This window comes from Nerophis ophidion, linkage group LG10 (assembly GCF_033978795.1).
Source record: "Nerophis ophidion isolate RoL-2023_Sa linkage group LG10, RoL_Noph_v1.0, whole genome shotgun sequence".
NCBI classification, from domain to species: domain Eukaryota; kingdom Metazoa; phylum Chordata; class Actinopteri; order Syngnathiformes; family Syngnathidae; genus Nerophis; species Nerophis ophidion.
Genome location: NC_084620.1, coordinates 14,284,673 through 14,297,511, shown reverse-complemented (window position 1 = coordinate 14,297,511; position 12,839 = coordinate 14,284,673). Strand labels below are relative to the sequence as shown.

At 37.7% G+C, this 12,839-nt stretch overlaps 1 protein-coding gene across 12 annotated transcripts in view; it reads right to left on the bottom strand.

Moving 5' to 3' along the window:
* LOC133560244 (adhesion G protein-coupled receptor L3-like) overlaps window positions 1-12,839 on the bottom strand; it is a 422,550-nt gene that overhangs the window by 94,328 nt on the left and 315,383 nt on the right. For all 12 annotated transcript variants that reach the window (XM_061912548.1, XM_061912556.1, XM_061912551.1 and 9 more), the window contains exons 9-11: window positions 11,612-11,715; window positions 11,322-11,507; window positions 8,221-8,259 (exon numbers count right to left, since the gene is read on the bottom strand). In XM_061912548.1, coding sequence (XP_061768532.1) covers window positions 8,221-8,259; window positions 11,322-11,507; window positions 11,612-11,715 — 329 coding nt within the window. The remainder of the gene's footprint in view (window positions 1-8,220; window positions 8,260-11,321; window positions 11,508-11,611; window positions 11,716-12,839) is intronic.

The following is a 12,839-nucleotide window of genomic DNA, read 5'->3' as shown; positions in this document are numbered from 1 at the left end:
TATTTTATTGTTTTAGTTGCTTAAGAGATATTCCTGGCTCTGAATTTGTTCATTGCTATTTTTACGTTTTTGTGCATTACTTGTTGCCGTCATCATCAAACGAACAGGTTACTCATCAGTTACTCAGTACTTGAGTCGTTTTTTTCACAACATACTTTTACTTTTACTCAAGTAAATATTTGAGTGATTACTCCTTACTTTTACTTGAGTAATACAGTACATTGCTAAAGTAACAGTACTCTTACTTGAGTACAATTTCTGGCTACTCTACCCACCTGTGGTCATACTGCTGTGTGTACGTGTGAGTATGAGTGTGCTAGTGGTGTTTGGGTACGTGAGCAGGTACATATTTGTATTAATTACTTGTGCTGTCAATCATTTGTCAAAAGCTTGGTAGCTATTGTCTGGGATTACCACGGCAACACACAGTGTAGTATCATGAATGAAAATAAATACGACTACATCAAGAGGTTGCCTATAGCAACTACCAATGTGTGTTGACCTAATTTGAGACGGATACATCAAATCAAATAAACTACAGTGAAATGAAATAAAAATAAGGTTGCAATGAGGAGCTATACAATGAAACATTCCATTGCTAATGGTCACACCTTATAATCCGAATGTTGTGTTTTATGCGTCGACCTAAGCTACCTATTAATGTGGTGTATACAATATTAATGTAGTGTAAAACAGTCCAATAAATACAAGCTGAATGGACACAGATTAATCAGGCACAACTACACGCCAGATAAGCTTTTGCGTTTTATGAGGATATCTTCATCTTCCCACACATGGGCACGCTTTTCTTTTTAACAATAGGGGGCCTCCCCTGCAAGGTCATAATGCTCTCCCAACCCCAGTGGGGCCTCGCCACTAAAAAATCTGTATTTTCATCTTTTCTCACTGTATCTTTGGCATTTCCTCCATCAAATGGAAACAAATCATTAAAATGTACAAATGAATGATAAAGATCAAACCCAACATACATTTATTACATCAAACAGCAACTTTGCAACCTGCATATGTTTTCTGTTTAATAGTGATATATGTAGTACTGTAATATATGTATGTACCCTCAATCAGGATGTAAACATGTGCAAAATTAATCAGTTTAACATTTTCCCCTGACAAGTAGAAATAAAATGGCCCTAGTTGTGAATGTGAGTGTGACTGTTGTTGTTTATCCGTGTTGGCCCTGCGATGAGGGGGCGACTTGTCCAGGGTGTACCTCACAAAAACAGGTACTAATAGGTAAGAAATGTTTGTTTTGCACGATAGGCCCCTTTTAAAAGGGAACTGCAACTTTTTGTAATGTTGCCTATCGTTCACAATCATGAGAAACATAACGCCGGGTGGATTTAAAAAAAATTCATACTAAATATTAAATAAATTCGATCAAAAGTCTGCTTACGATGGAGCCTAAGGGAGCCGCTCTATTCTGCCTATAGCAGGGGTCACCAACCTTTTTGAAACAAGAGCTACTTCTTGGGTACTGATTAATGTGAAGGGCTACCAGTTTGATACACACTTAAATAAATTGCCAGAAATAGCCAATTTGCTCAATTTACCTTTAATAAATAAATCTATATATGTAAAAAAAAAAAATGGGTATTTCTGTCTGTCATATCGTCGTACATTTTTTTTTCCTTTTACGGAAGGTTTTTTGAAAAAAATAAATTCTGAAAAAAACACTTAATTGAGCGGCTTGAAAGAGGAGAAAACACGGAAAAAATGAAAATAACATTTTTAAACATAGTTTATCTTCAATTTGGACTCTTTAAAATTCAAAATTCAACCGAAAAAAATAAAGAGAAAAACTAGCTAATTCAAATCTTTTTGAAAAAAATTATTCATGGAACATCATTAGTAATTTTTCCTGATTAAGATTAATTTTATAATTTTGATGACATGTTTTAAATAGGTTAAAATCCAATCTGCACTTTGTTATAATATATAATTGGACCAAGCTATATTTCTAACAAAGACAAATCATTATTTCTTCTAGATTTTCCAGAAATTTTAAAGAAATTCAAAAGACTTTGAAATAAGATTTAAATTTGGTTCTACAGATTTTCTAGATTTGCCAGAATATTTTTTTATTTTATTTTAATCATAATAAGTTTAAAGAAACATTTCACAAATATTATTCATCGAAAAAACAGAAGCTAAGATGAAGAATAAATTAAAATGTATTTATTATTCTTTACAATAAAAAAAAAAAATAAGTGTACTTGAACATTGATTAAAATTGTCAGGAAAGAAGAGGAAGGAAATTAAAAGGTAAAAAGGTATATGTGTTTAAAAATCCTAAAATAATTTTTAAGGTTGTATTTTTTCTCTAAAATTGTCTTTCTGAAAATTATAAGAAGCAAAGTAAAAATAATAATGAATGTATTTATGACTCCCTTTTTAGACCAGTTGATCGGCCATTTCTTTTCTTTTTCTTCTATGTCCCACTCTCCCTTGTGGAGGGGGTCCGGTCCGATCCGGTGGCCATGTACTGCTTGCATGTGTATCGGCTGGGGACATCTCTACGCTGCTGATCCGCCTCCGCTTGGGATGGTTTCCTGCTGGCTCCGCTGTGAACGGGACTCTCGCTGCTGTGTTGGATCCGATTTGAACTGGACTCTCGCGACTGTGTTGGATCCATTGTGGATTGAACTTTCACAGTATCATGTTAGACCCGCTCGACATCCATTGCTTTCCTCCTCTCCAAGGTTCTCATAGTCATCATTGTCACCGACGTCCCACTGGGTGTGAGTTTTCCTTGCCCTTATGTGGGCCTACCGAGGATGTCGTGGTGGTTTGTGCAGCCCTTTGAGACACTAGTGATTTAGGGCTATATAAGTAAACATTGATTGATGATTGATTGATTGATTTAAACAAGTGAAGACCAAGTCTTTAAAATATTTTCTTGGATTTTCAAATTCTATTTGAGTTTTGTCTCTCTTAGAATTAAAAATGTTGAGCAAAGCGAGACCAGCTTGCTAGTAAATACATACAATTTAAAAAATAGAGGCAGCTCACTGGTAAGTGCTGCTATTTCAGCTATTTTTAGAACAGGCCAGCGGGCGACTCATCTGGTCCTTACGGGCTACCTGGTGACCCCTGGCCTATAGTGTCACGGCGCAAGCGCATGACGCTGCGCATTCCTCAGTGCGCTCAGCTAAACGCATCTCTCGGCACACCCCTGCGCGGTCCTCACCTGCCGCCTCTCACTTTGCTATGCGGAGCGCCTCAGGGAACGCCCACGAACGCTCCTCTCCGGCACAATCAGCAATCTGCACACCTGACGCTGATGAGGCGCCACACTTCTTAAGCCAGCGCAAACCTGTGTTTCAGCTCCAGAACGTAGCTACATGTTCCTGTATACAGCTTTCCGCCGTTTCCTGGTTTCAAACTGTGTGTCTCATCTTCCCAAATTTCCCCTGGTTCCATGGCTGCCTTCTAGGATCTCAAAATCTCACCTCGCTCTTGCCCCTGACCTCCTGCCTGTCCCTGGACCTCCAAGCTTGCCTTGCACAGCCGAGACTTCCGCACCTCGCTCAACAACTCCTGGTAACACTCCTCAGATAATCATTACATATAGTCACACCATACATATTTTGGTTAGTTACACGCCTCAATTCCTTTGTTATAATTGATACGCCTAGAGCTAAAACAATGTCCCTGCCTCTGTGCCGTCTCCTTCCCCCTAAAAAACATTGAAAAGACCTCCATTAGGCTGTTATTAGGATGCCAACTGCTAGGGCATTGCACCCATTTCGGTGAAGAATGTCTCATAATCCTCATGAAGAAACGGGGAATGGGGTCAGGGGGGAATAAGCACTTTTTATGTCGTTCTTGCCAGTTCTAGGTCCTAAATTGGCTGTCAATGTGTCACAACTTGTCGGATTACCTTCTCAGATATCTCATGTCCAGATTAGATGCATGATTTATGATCTACAATAAACTTACAGGGAGTGAAGAAACAGCAGACCACCCGATGATGTAAACATAGCGACACACAGCAGTCATACCGTCGCCGCTATAAAAAGCTGGTCTGTGTTAGCGCTTATAATAACAATATCACTAACACTTGGTTAATATTTAAGTCACAAAATGTAAATTAAGTATTGTTGGTGCTTTTTGAATGGTTATTTATTGGCTTTCATGGGCAAAATAGCACACCTCCCATTGGCTCCGCTGTAAGCAGACTTTTATTTATGTTTATTAACTATTTAGAATGTATTAAAAAAAAAAAATTAATCAGTCTTCATGTCTTTCATAATTATTGTGAACGATAGACAAAATTCCAAAAAGAAGTGTGGTTCCTCTTTAAGTGTCAGTATTAGTATTGCATTAAGTCACAAAATTCATTATAATGTGTGTATTAAAAACTATATAATATATTCTGGGTGTCCTTTTTTGATGCTACTACCCCTCACCCCCAGCTCCATGTTTAAAGGCCTACTGAAACCCACTACTACCGACCACACAGTCTGATAGTTTATATATCAATGATGAAATATTAACATTGCAACATATGCCAATACGGCCTTTTTAGTTGACTAAATTGCAATTTTAAATTTCTCGTGAAGTGTCCTGTTGAAAACGTCGCTGTATGATGACGACATCTCGGGTTGTAGCAGACATTATTTTCCAGCCCGATCCAAGCTATAAGTAGTCTGCTTTAATCACATAATTACACAGTATTCTGGACATCTGTGTTGCTGAATCTTTTGCAATTTGTTCAATTAATAATGGAGAAGTCAAAGTAGAAAGATGGAGGAGGGAAGCTTTTAGCCTTTAGCCACACAAACACAGTCGGTGTTTCCTTGTTTAAAATTCCCGAAGGTGAAGCTTTACTATGGAACAGAGCGTTCGAGCGAACATGGATCCCGACCACATGTCAACCGGCAGGTTTTGGTGAGGAAATTGTGGTAATAAGTTGGCTCTTACCGTAGTTATGAGCGGAGCCTGTGTCTTCCTGCAGCTGCTGCGGACTATTACCTCCTCCCACCGGAGACACTGGCAGTCACCACACCCCTCCGACTTTCAGGTACTATATTATCTCACTAAAACACTAGTAACACGATAGGCAGATAAGGAATTTTACAGAATTATCCTAGTAAATGTGTCTAATAACATCTGAATCGCTCTCACTGCCCTTGCATTTTTCTTGTATTTTTTTTAACTTTTTTATTTATTTTCAATTTTTCTAGTCCTTCACTCTCATTATCCTCATCCACGAATCTTTCATCCTCGCTCAAATTTATGGTGGAAATTGTGGCTTTCTTGGCCTGAATCTCTCTCGCTGCTGGTGGCCATGATTGTAAACAATATGAGGATGTAAGGAGCTCCACAACCCGTGACGTCACGTGCACATCGTCTGCTACTTCCGGTACAGGCAAGGCTTTTTTATTAGCGACCAAAAGTTGCAAACTTTATCGTCGATGTTCTCTACTAAATCCTTTCAGCAAAAATATGGCAATATCGCGACATGGTCAAAGTATGACACATAGAATGGACCTGCTATCCCCGTTTAAATAAGAAAATCTCATTTCAGTAGGCCTATAAATAATGAATGTGCAACGCACGTCCAGCATTGAACTCTGTTCCGTGCTTGAACACCAGTATACAAATCCCCACTGACTAAGAGTTAAGTGCAGCAGCGCTTTGCAATGAGCTAAAAGCCATAAGCTGTCAGACCAGTCCATTGCAGCTCCCAAGGTACCACATAGCTGCCCTTCATTACATACCCTCAATAGACGCAAACACGTCAAAAATACATAGAATTAGTATTTTTCTCCAAAATAATTTCCTACATTTACGCCAATCATGTATCGACTGTAAGTTCCAAAATATGTGCTTTGAAGTACTAACTAATGGCTGAATTACCAATCTGCAAAAACATGCGAGATGAAAAAATATGTTTATTATGTATTGCTGATGCGTGATGTTTGTTTAAATGACGCTTTTGTGGCAGTACAGTAAGGACCTGATTTACAGTACCACAACTTTGTATGTATTGGTATATATTGTATATATGTTATTGACATAATATATCTGTATATGTAATATACTGTACACACATTAATTATATATTTTATATATTCACAGATATGTTATATTTTATATTGCTATAATTAGTCTATTTATACCTGCATTGTCATTTCTGTCCTTACACTCCCCATCATTGTAACTGAGCTACTGTGTTGAACAATTTCTCTTGTGGATCATTAAAGTTTTTCAAAGTCTAAGTATTCAAACGCAAGCAAATTTGATAGCGCACGCAAGTTGATTTTACTAACTTCGTGCACAGAGGACCGATTATGTAAAACCAATTTTTCTTAACAATTAGTACCTGCTTTTGTGTATTTAAGATTTGCATAAGTCTTAAAAATGTTTAATCAAATCGTAGAGGTATGGCATCAATATTTATAAAATAATCTTGCCTTTTTTTATACTATAGAGCAGGGGTACCCGTGGAAGGTCCTAAGTTTAAAAAAAAATATATATATATAGATATATATATATATATATACATATATATATATATATATATATATATATATATGTATTAGGGGTGTGGGAAAAAATCGATTCGAATACGTTGTGCGATTCAGAATCAATTCTCATTTTTAAAAAATCAATTTTTTTATTTTTTGAATTTTTGATTTTTTTTTCCATCCATCCATCCATTTCTACCGCTTATTCCCTTTTTGGGGTCGCGGGGGGCGCTGGCGCCTATCTCAGCTATTGTTTTATTTATTTATCAATCCAACAAACCACTACAAAGCAATACCATAACAATGCAATCCAATTCCAAAACCAAACCTGACCCAGCAACACTCAAAACTGCAATAAACAGAGCAATTGAGAGGAGACACAAACACGACACAGAACAAACCAAAAGTAGTGAAACAAAAATGAATATTATCAATAACAGTATCAATATTAGTTATAATTTCAGCATAGCAGTGATTAAAAATCCCTCATTGACATTATCACTAGACATTTATAAAAATTTAAAAAAAGAACAATAGTGTCATAGTGGCTTACACTTGCATCGCATCTCATAAGCTTGACAACACACTGTGTCCAATGTTTTCACAAAGATAAAATAAGTCATATTTTGGTTCGTTTAATAATTAAAACAAATTTACATTATTGCAATCGGTTGATAAAACATTGTCCTTTTCAATTATACAAGGGTTTTAAAAAAAAAATCTACTACTCTGCCACCGTGAAGCCCTACTGTAATATTGTACATGGTAATTAAGAAGTGTTATATTGTTTATATTACATAATAATATAATATAAATCACTATATATTATATAATATATATATATATTATGTAAATATTACAAATACATTATATTGCTATTATGGTAAAATGTTTTGTCTACTTTTATACCTTTTGTTTTCACCCTCTTTTTGTGCCCTTGTGTGCACGATCTTTTCCATCCTTATACTTTCCATCCTTTGTAACTGAGCTACTGTGTGGAACAATTTCCCTTGTGGATCATTAAAGTTTGTCTAAGTCTAAGTAACCTCAATACAGATGCAACAACAATACATAATACCGTACAGCATACTAGTAGTTCAAATTAAGCCATTTGACATGTTAGTTGCCTACTTTATACTGTTTGATTCTCAGAGGCAAAAAAAGGCCCATTTGTACGATAATAAAATAAATACATGGTAGCCGCACACAGTCATATCCATCCCTCCGGACATCCTCCATTTATTAGTAGATGATGTTTTATATGTAGCAGAAATAAATGCTTTGAAACCACAAATTAGATGAAAGAACATTTCGTATAGGGGAAAGTTGGCTGCAACATCCAAAAACCCTTTAAATTCAAAGACTTGTATGTGTATTTTTGTGCTGTTAACAGAGCACATCTTCCATTTTTAAGTGGCGAAACTCTTAAATACAGCTAAAAATGCCGCTGCTTTTAGCAAAAAGTTGCTGAGGATAGCCTTCCCAAAAATTGGGACAGGCATGCATTATGTATCAATCATAACATGTCAGGACTTTCAGCTGACTTGGAATTTTAAATTACCGGATTTAATGATTATTTTTTAATTTTTTTGCAAACTGTACCAAAATATTTCTTTACAGTACAACATGTTGGCACCCCAGTACTAGCAGCTCCACAAATCATAGGTGAAAATCAATAGCTATTGACCACATTAAAAATTGCTTTAAAAAAAAAAAGTCCACATACCTGAACGTAGAAGCGACACGAACGCTCTCTTTTCTGTAGCTGCAAATGAATAAATAAAAGTTGTTAGGAAAAATATAGTATGATAGGTGATGAATAGAGAGAAAAAAAATGCTGAATTTGTCACAATTGAAAAATACCCGGTGTTTGAATCAAAGCCCTTTCAAAAGTCAATCCACTTTTTGTGCCATTTTGTGCAATTTGCCACTCTGAACACTGATTTTGAGATTTTATTAGCACAGAGTGTGCTAAACTCCTCAGTGTGAATGATTCCTTTCGGCCATTTTTACTGCCACTAAAATCTCAATAGGGACATCTGTATCGAGGAAAAAAACCTCAGTGGCTAACAGGTGTCTCCTTCGCCAATTCAGCAAATTAACTAACGGCGCACAATTTGGATTTCACTGCTGATTGCTTCTCTTTTAGTTAACTCAGCAGCAAGAAAGTATTTTGTTTGTTCACTCCAATGCTAATGCATAAGATCCAGTGCCGGCCCAAGCCTTCACGGGGCCCAAAGCAAAATTTGATTTTGGGGCCCTTTATTTCTGCATATAATATTGATTGTTGATCATTCACACACCTACTATAAACTCTGGCAGTGTTGTTTACATTATCCTATTGTCAGCCTGGCATGTCTTTACAAATGACATGTCATTTATAAAGATATGGGGGTGGCCCAGTTAAGAACATAAATAATACCAATGAATGAACCAATGATGTCCAGAGTGCCACATATGGTTCCTAATCTTAAAATGTAGAAAACATTCAGCTACAAGAGTGGCCTGGGGTTGAACAGTCCAAGGGATAAAGCTTTGTAATTACAGTAAAAGTTTGAGTTTGAGTTTATTTTGAGCATACAACATGATACATCACAATTTCCAGTTTCTCTTTTCAACATGTTCGAAAAGGAGTGGAAAGAAGCAGAGCTTATTAAATCCTACCCCTTTTCTTTTACATCGCAGTTGCTAAAACGTTTGTTCACTTCCTGTTCTCAATGTATTCACAATATACTCCATAAATATCACAATAAAAATAAATAACTGGTGATGTAAGTTATACTCCACACGATGAGATAAGTAAGATTATTTTGAGAATGAAAGAATGGATGGATGAATAAATTCAGAATGTTTATTATGATTCTTCTTTTTTGTACTTTGTAATCACTTTAAGGCTTTGTGTATAGTTTTAACAGTTTGCAATTTCACTATGTCATGGAATTGACCTTATGTGGGCCTACCGAGGATGTCGTAGTGGTTTGTGCAGCCCTTTGAGACACTAGTGATTTAGGGCTATATAAGTAAACATTGATTGATTGATTGATAGTTTCTTGAAGTGGATCATATTAGTACATTGTTTGATTTCTATGCTTAATCCATTCCATAATCTAATTCCACATACTGATTTACTGAAGGTCTTAAGTGTTGTACGCACGTACAAATGTTTTAATTACATTTTTCTCTAAGGTTGATTGGCAACACTAAATTGGCCCTAGTGTGTGAATGTGAGTGTGAATGTTGTCTGTCCATCTGTGTTGGCCCTGCGATGAGGTGGCGACTTGTCCAGGGTGTACCCCGCCTTTCGCCCGATTGTAGCTGAGATAGGCGCCAGCGCCCCCCGCAACCCCAAAAGGGAATAAGCGGTAGAAAATGGATGGATGGATGGAAGATTATATTTCTTCTCTTTTGTTGAGAAGAATTGTTGTATTTTCTTGGGTAGCAGGTTATAGTTTGCTTTGTGTATAGTTTTAACTGTTTGCAATTTCACTATGTCATGGAATTTCAGTATCTTTGATTCAATAAATAAAGGGTTTGTATGTTCTCTATATCCAACATGATGTATTATTCTAACTGATCTTTTTTGTAACACTGTTAGTGAATGAAGTGTACTTTTGTAATTATTTCCCCATATTTCTACACAGTAACTCAGATATGGTAACACTAGTGAGCAGTAGAGAATATGAAGTTATTTTTGGTCTAGAACATATTTAGCTTTATTCGTTATTGACGTGTTTCTTGCTTTCATATCATTGTTCCATCCACCCATCATTTCTTTAATTTCTTATTTCAATTCTTCTTTCATTTCTTTAATTTCTTCATTCAATTCTTCTTTAAATTCATAGAGTATTTTTTGTAGTACCCCTTCTTGATTCACATCATGTCCTGAGTCCAGTCTGAAAACTTGTTGTCAGTTGTGTCCTGTGTCGGCTGACACTGAGCGTTTCGGGATTTCAGTCTTTCCTTTAACTTTTGGCATTGCGGCAGGTCGATGACGTCAGTGCCTCTTGTGTCTTAACGGCAGTTGCCTTAGCGACTTGCGGCACTTATATCTTGTTTGTTTCAACAAATTCGTACCTTTCGCCGTTCAGAGATCAATTTGAGGTATCAGCCAGTCAACTTGTATCACTCTGCGACGTTGGAAGCACTTTAAAACACCTGTAAACTCGCCGTAGCTTTTGGTTGCTAGGCAACCGGTTTGAATTGCGGTAAGACGCTGAGGCTTGCGTCTAACGGCTCTTCCACCTTGTCTTATTTCAACGTATCAGTGCCTCTACACTGACCAAAATCAGGTCGAAGATGCCAGGTGACTCTCCTGTGGGTGTGATCGCAAATCAGTGGTCAGAGCTGTGAATGGTTGGCCAAGTACTTATTTTCCGCCATAATCTACAAATAAATTCTTTAAAATTCCTACAATGTGAATTCCTGGAATTTTTTTTTCTGTCTCTCACAGTTGAAGTGTACCTATGATGACAATTACAGACCTTCGTCACCATTTTAAGTGGGAGAACTTGCACAATTGGTGGCTGACTAAATACTTTTTTGCCCCACTGTATGTTCACCAAGTTCAGAGGAAATCGGATAAAAGTTGTGGAAAAGTTTGAATTTGAGGAGTTTAGTGTGGCCTTGCTGAAGGAAAGATCCTATATGGCCAAGATCCATGCAGGTTTGTGCGTTTAAGAAGAAATTAATAGGTCAACTATGTGAACAACTACACTCGGTATGAGGAAATATTGGGACCATAATTATATATCTTGAAAGTCCAGATGAATACCTTTTAATTGGAGGTATCACTCCATGTGGTGTAGGATTGAGTATTTTTTTCCATACCTTGTTGAGACTCCGTGCTGCGCTGTCTTTGCCCCCGGGCGTGAGGTTCCTCAACTGGACATCCAGCAGATCCACGAGCTGCACCATGGCCCTCACCGTGTATACGATGTCCCCTGCCTGAAGGTTGCTCTTGGTTTGCTCTGCTAGCTCTCGAGCGATCACTGCCGCCGTCTCGCTGGCTTTGAGCTGCGGGAAGTTCAGAAATGTTATTGCGAATGCTCTTAGCCTTTTTGCTGAAATATCAGCCGCTTAGATTTTGTTCAAGACAAAGAGGACACAAGGGGGCGCACCTTCTGGCTGATGATATTGACCCAAGGGGAGGTACAGTTGGTGAAGTCCGGCCCCTGGGGGTTCCAGTAGCCCTCGGGACCCATACAGGTGTAGGAGGCCACACCTGGACAAGGGCAAAAAACAGAAAGTATTGGATGACATGAAATACAATTTTACATTAAAATAACTATATTTTAATTGCACCTTTATTGGAAGTTTAAATTGCTACAGTACATAAAGTTAAGATAAATGCTGCTTTACAGTCATACGGTAGAAAATGGATGTCCAACAGTTCATACTTCAAACACACTCAAAAATGTCAAAAGGGGAACATTATCACCACACGTATGTAAGCGTCAATATATACCTTGATGGTGCAGAAAAAAGACCATATATTTTTTTAACCGATTTCCGAACTCTAAATGGGTGAATTTTGGCGAATTAAAAGCCTTTCTGTTTATCGCTCTTTTTGCGATGACGTCAGAACGTGATGTCTCCGAGGTAATACAGCCCCCATTTTCATTTTCAACACATTGCAAACATTGGGTCTCAGCTCTGTTATATTCCGTTTTTTCGACTATTTTTTGGAACTTTGGAGACATCATGCCTCGTCGGTGTGTTGTCGGAGGGTGTAACAACACTAACAGGGAGGGATTCAAGTTGCACCACTGGCCCGAAGATGCGGAAGTGTCTGCCGCCTGACCCCCATTGAATGTGCCAGAGTGTCTGCACATTTTACCGGCGATGACAGACACGGCACAGAGATGTATGGATAACCTGCAGATGCATTTGCAACTATATTACATTTCCTTTCACCCACATTTAATGCGAAAAAACACTTACCAATCGAAGGATTTAAGTTGCTCCAGTGTCACGAAATGCGAAAGTCCTGATCGTTTGGTCCGCACATTTTACCGGCGATGCTAACGCAGCTATTCGGCCATGCTATGGCTATGAATAGCGTCAATAGCAATTCGCTCAATAGCTTCAGTTTCTTCAATACTTTCATACTTCAACCATCCGTTTCAATACATGCGTAATCTGTTGAATCGCTTAAGCCGCTGAAATCCGAGTCTGAATCCGAGCTAATGTCGCTATATCTTGCTGTGCTATTCGCCATTGTTTGTTTACATTGGCAGCACTGTATGACGTCACAGGGAAATGGATAGTCGCAACGCAAAGAGCGAAAATCAAGCACTTTAAAGCTTTTTTTAGGGATATTCCGGGACCGGTAAAATTTTGAAAAAA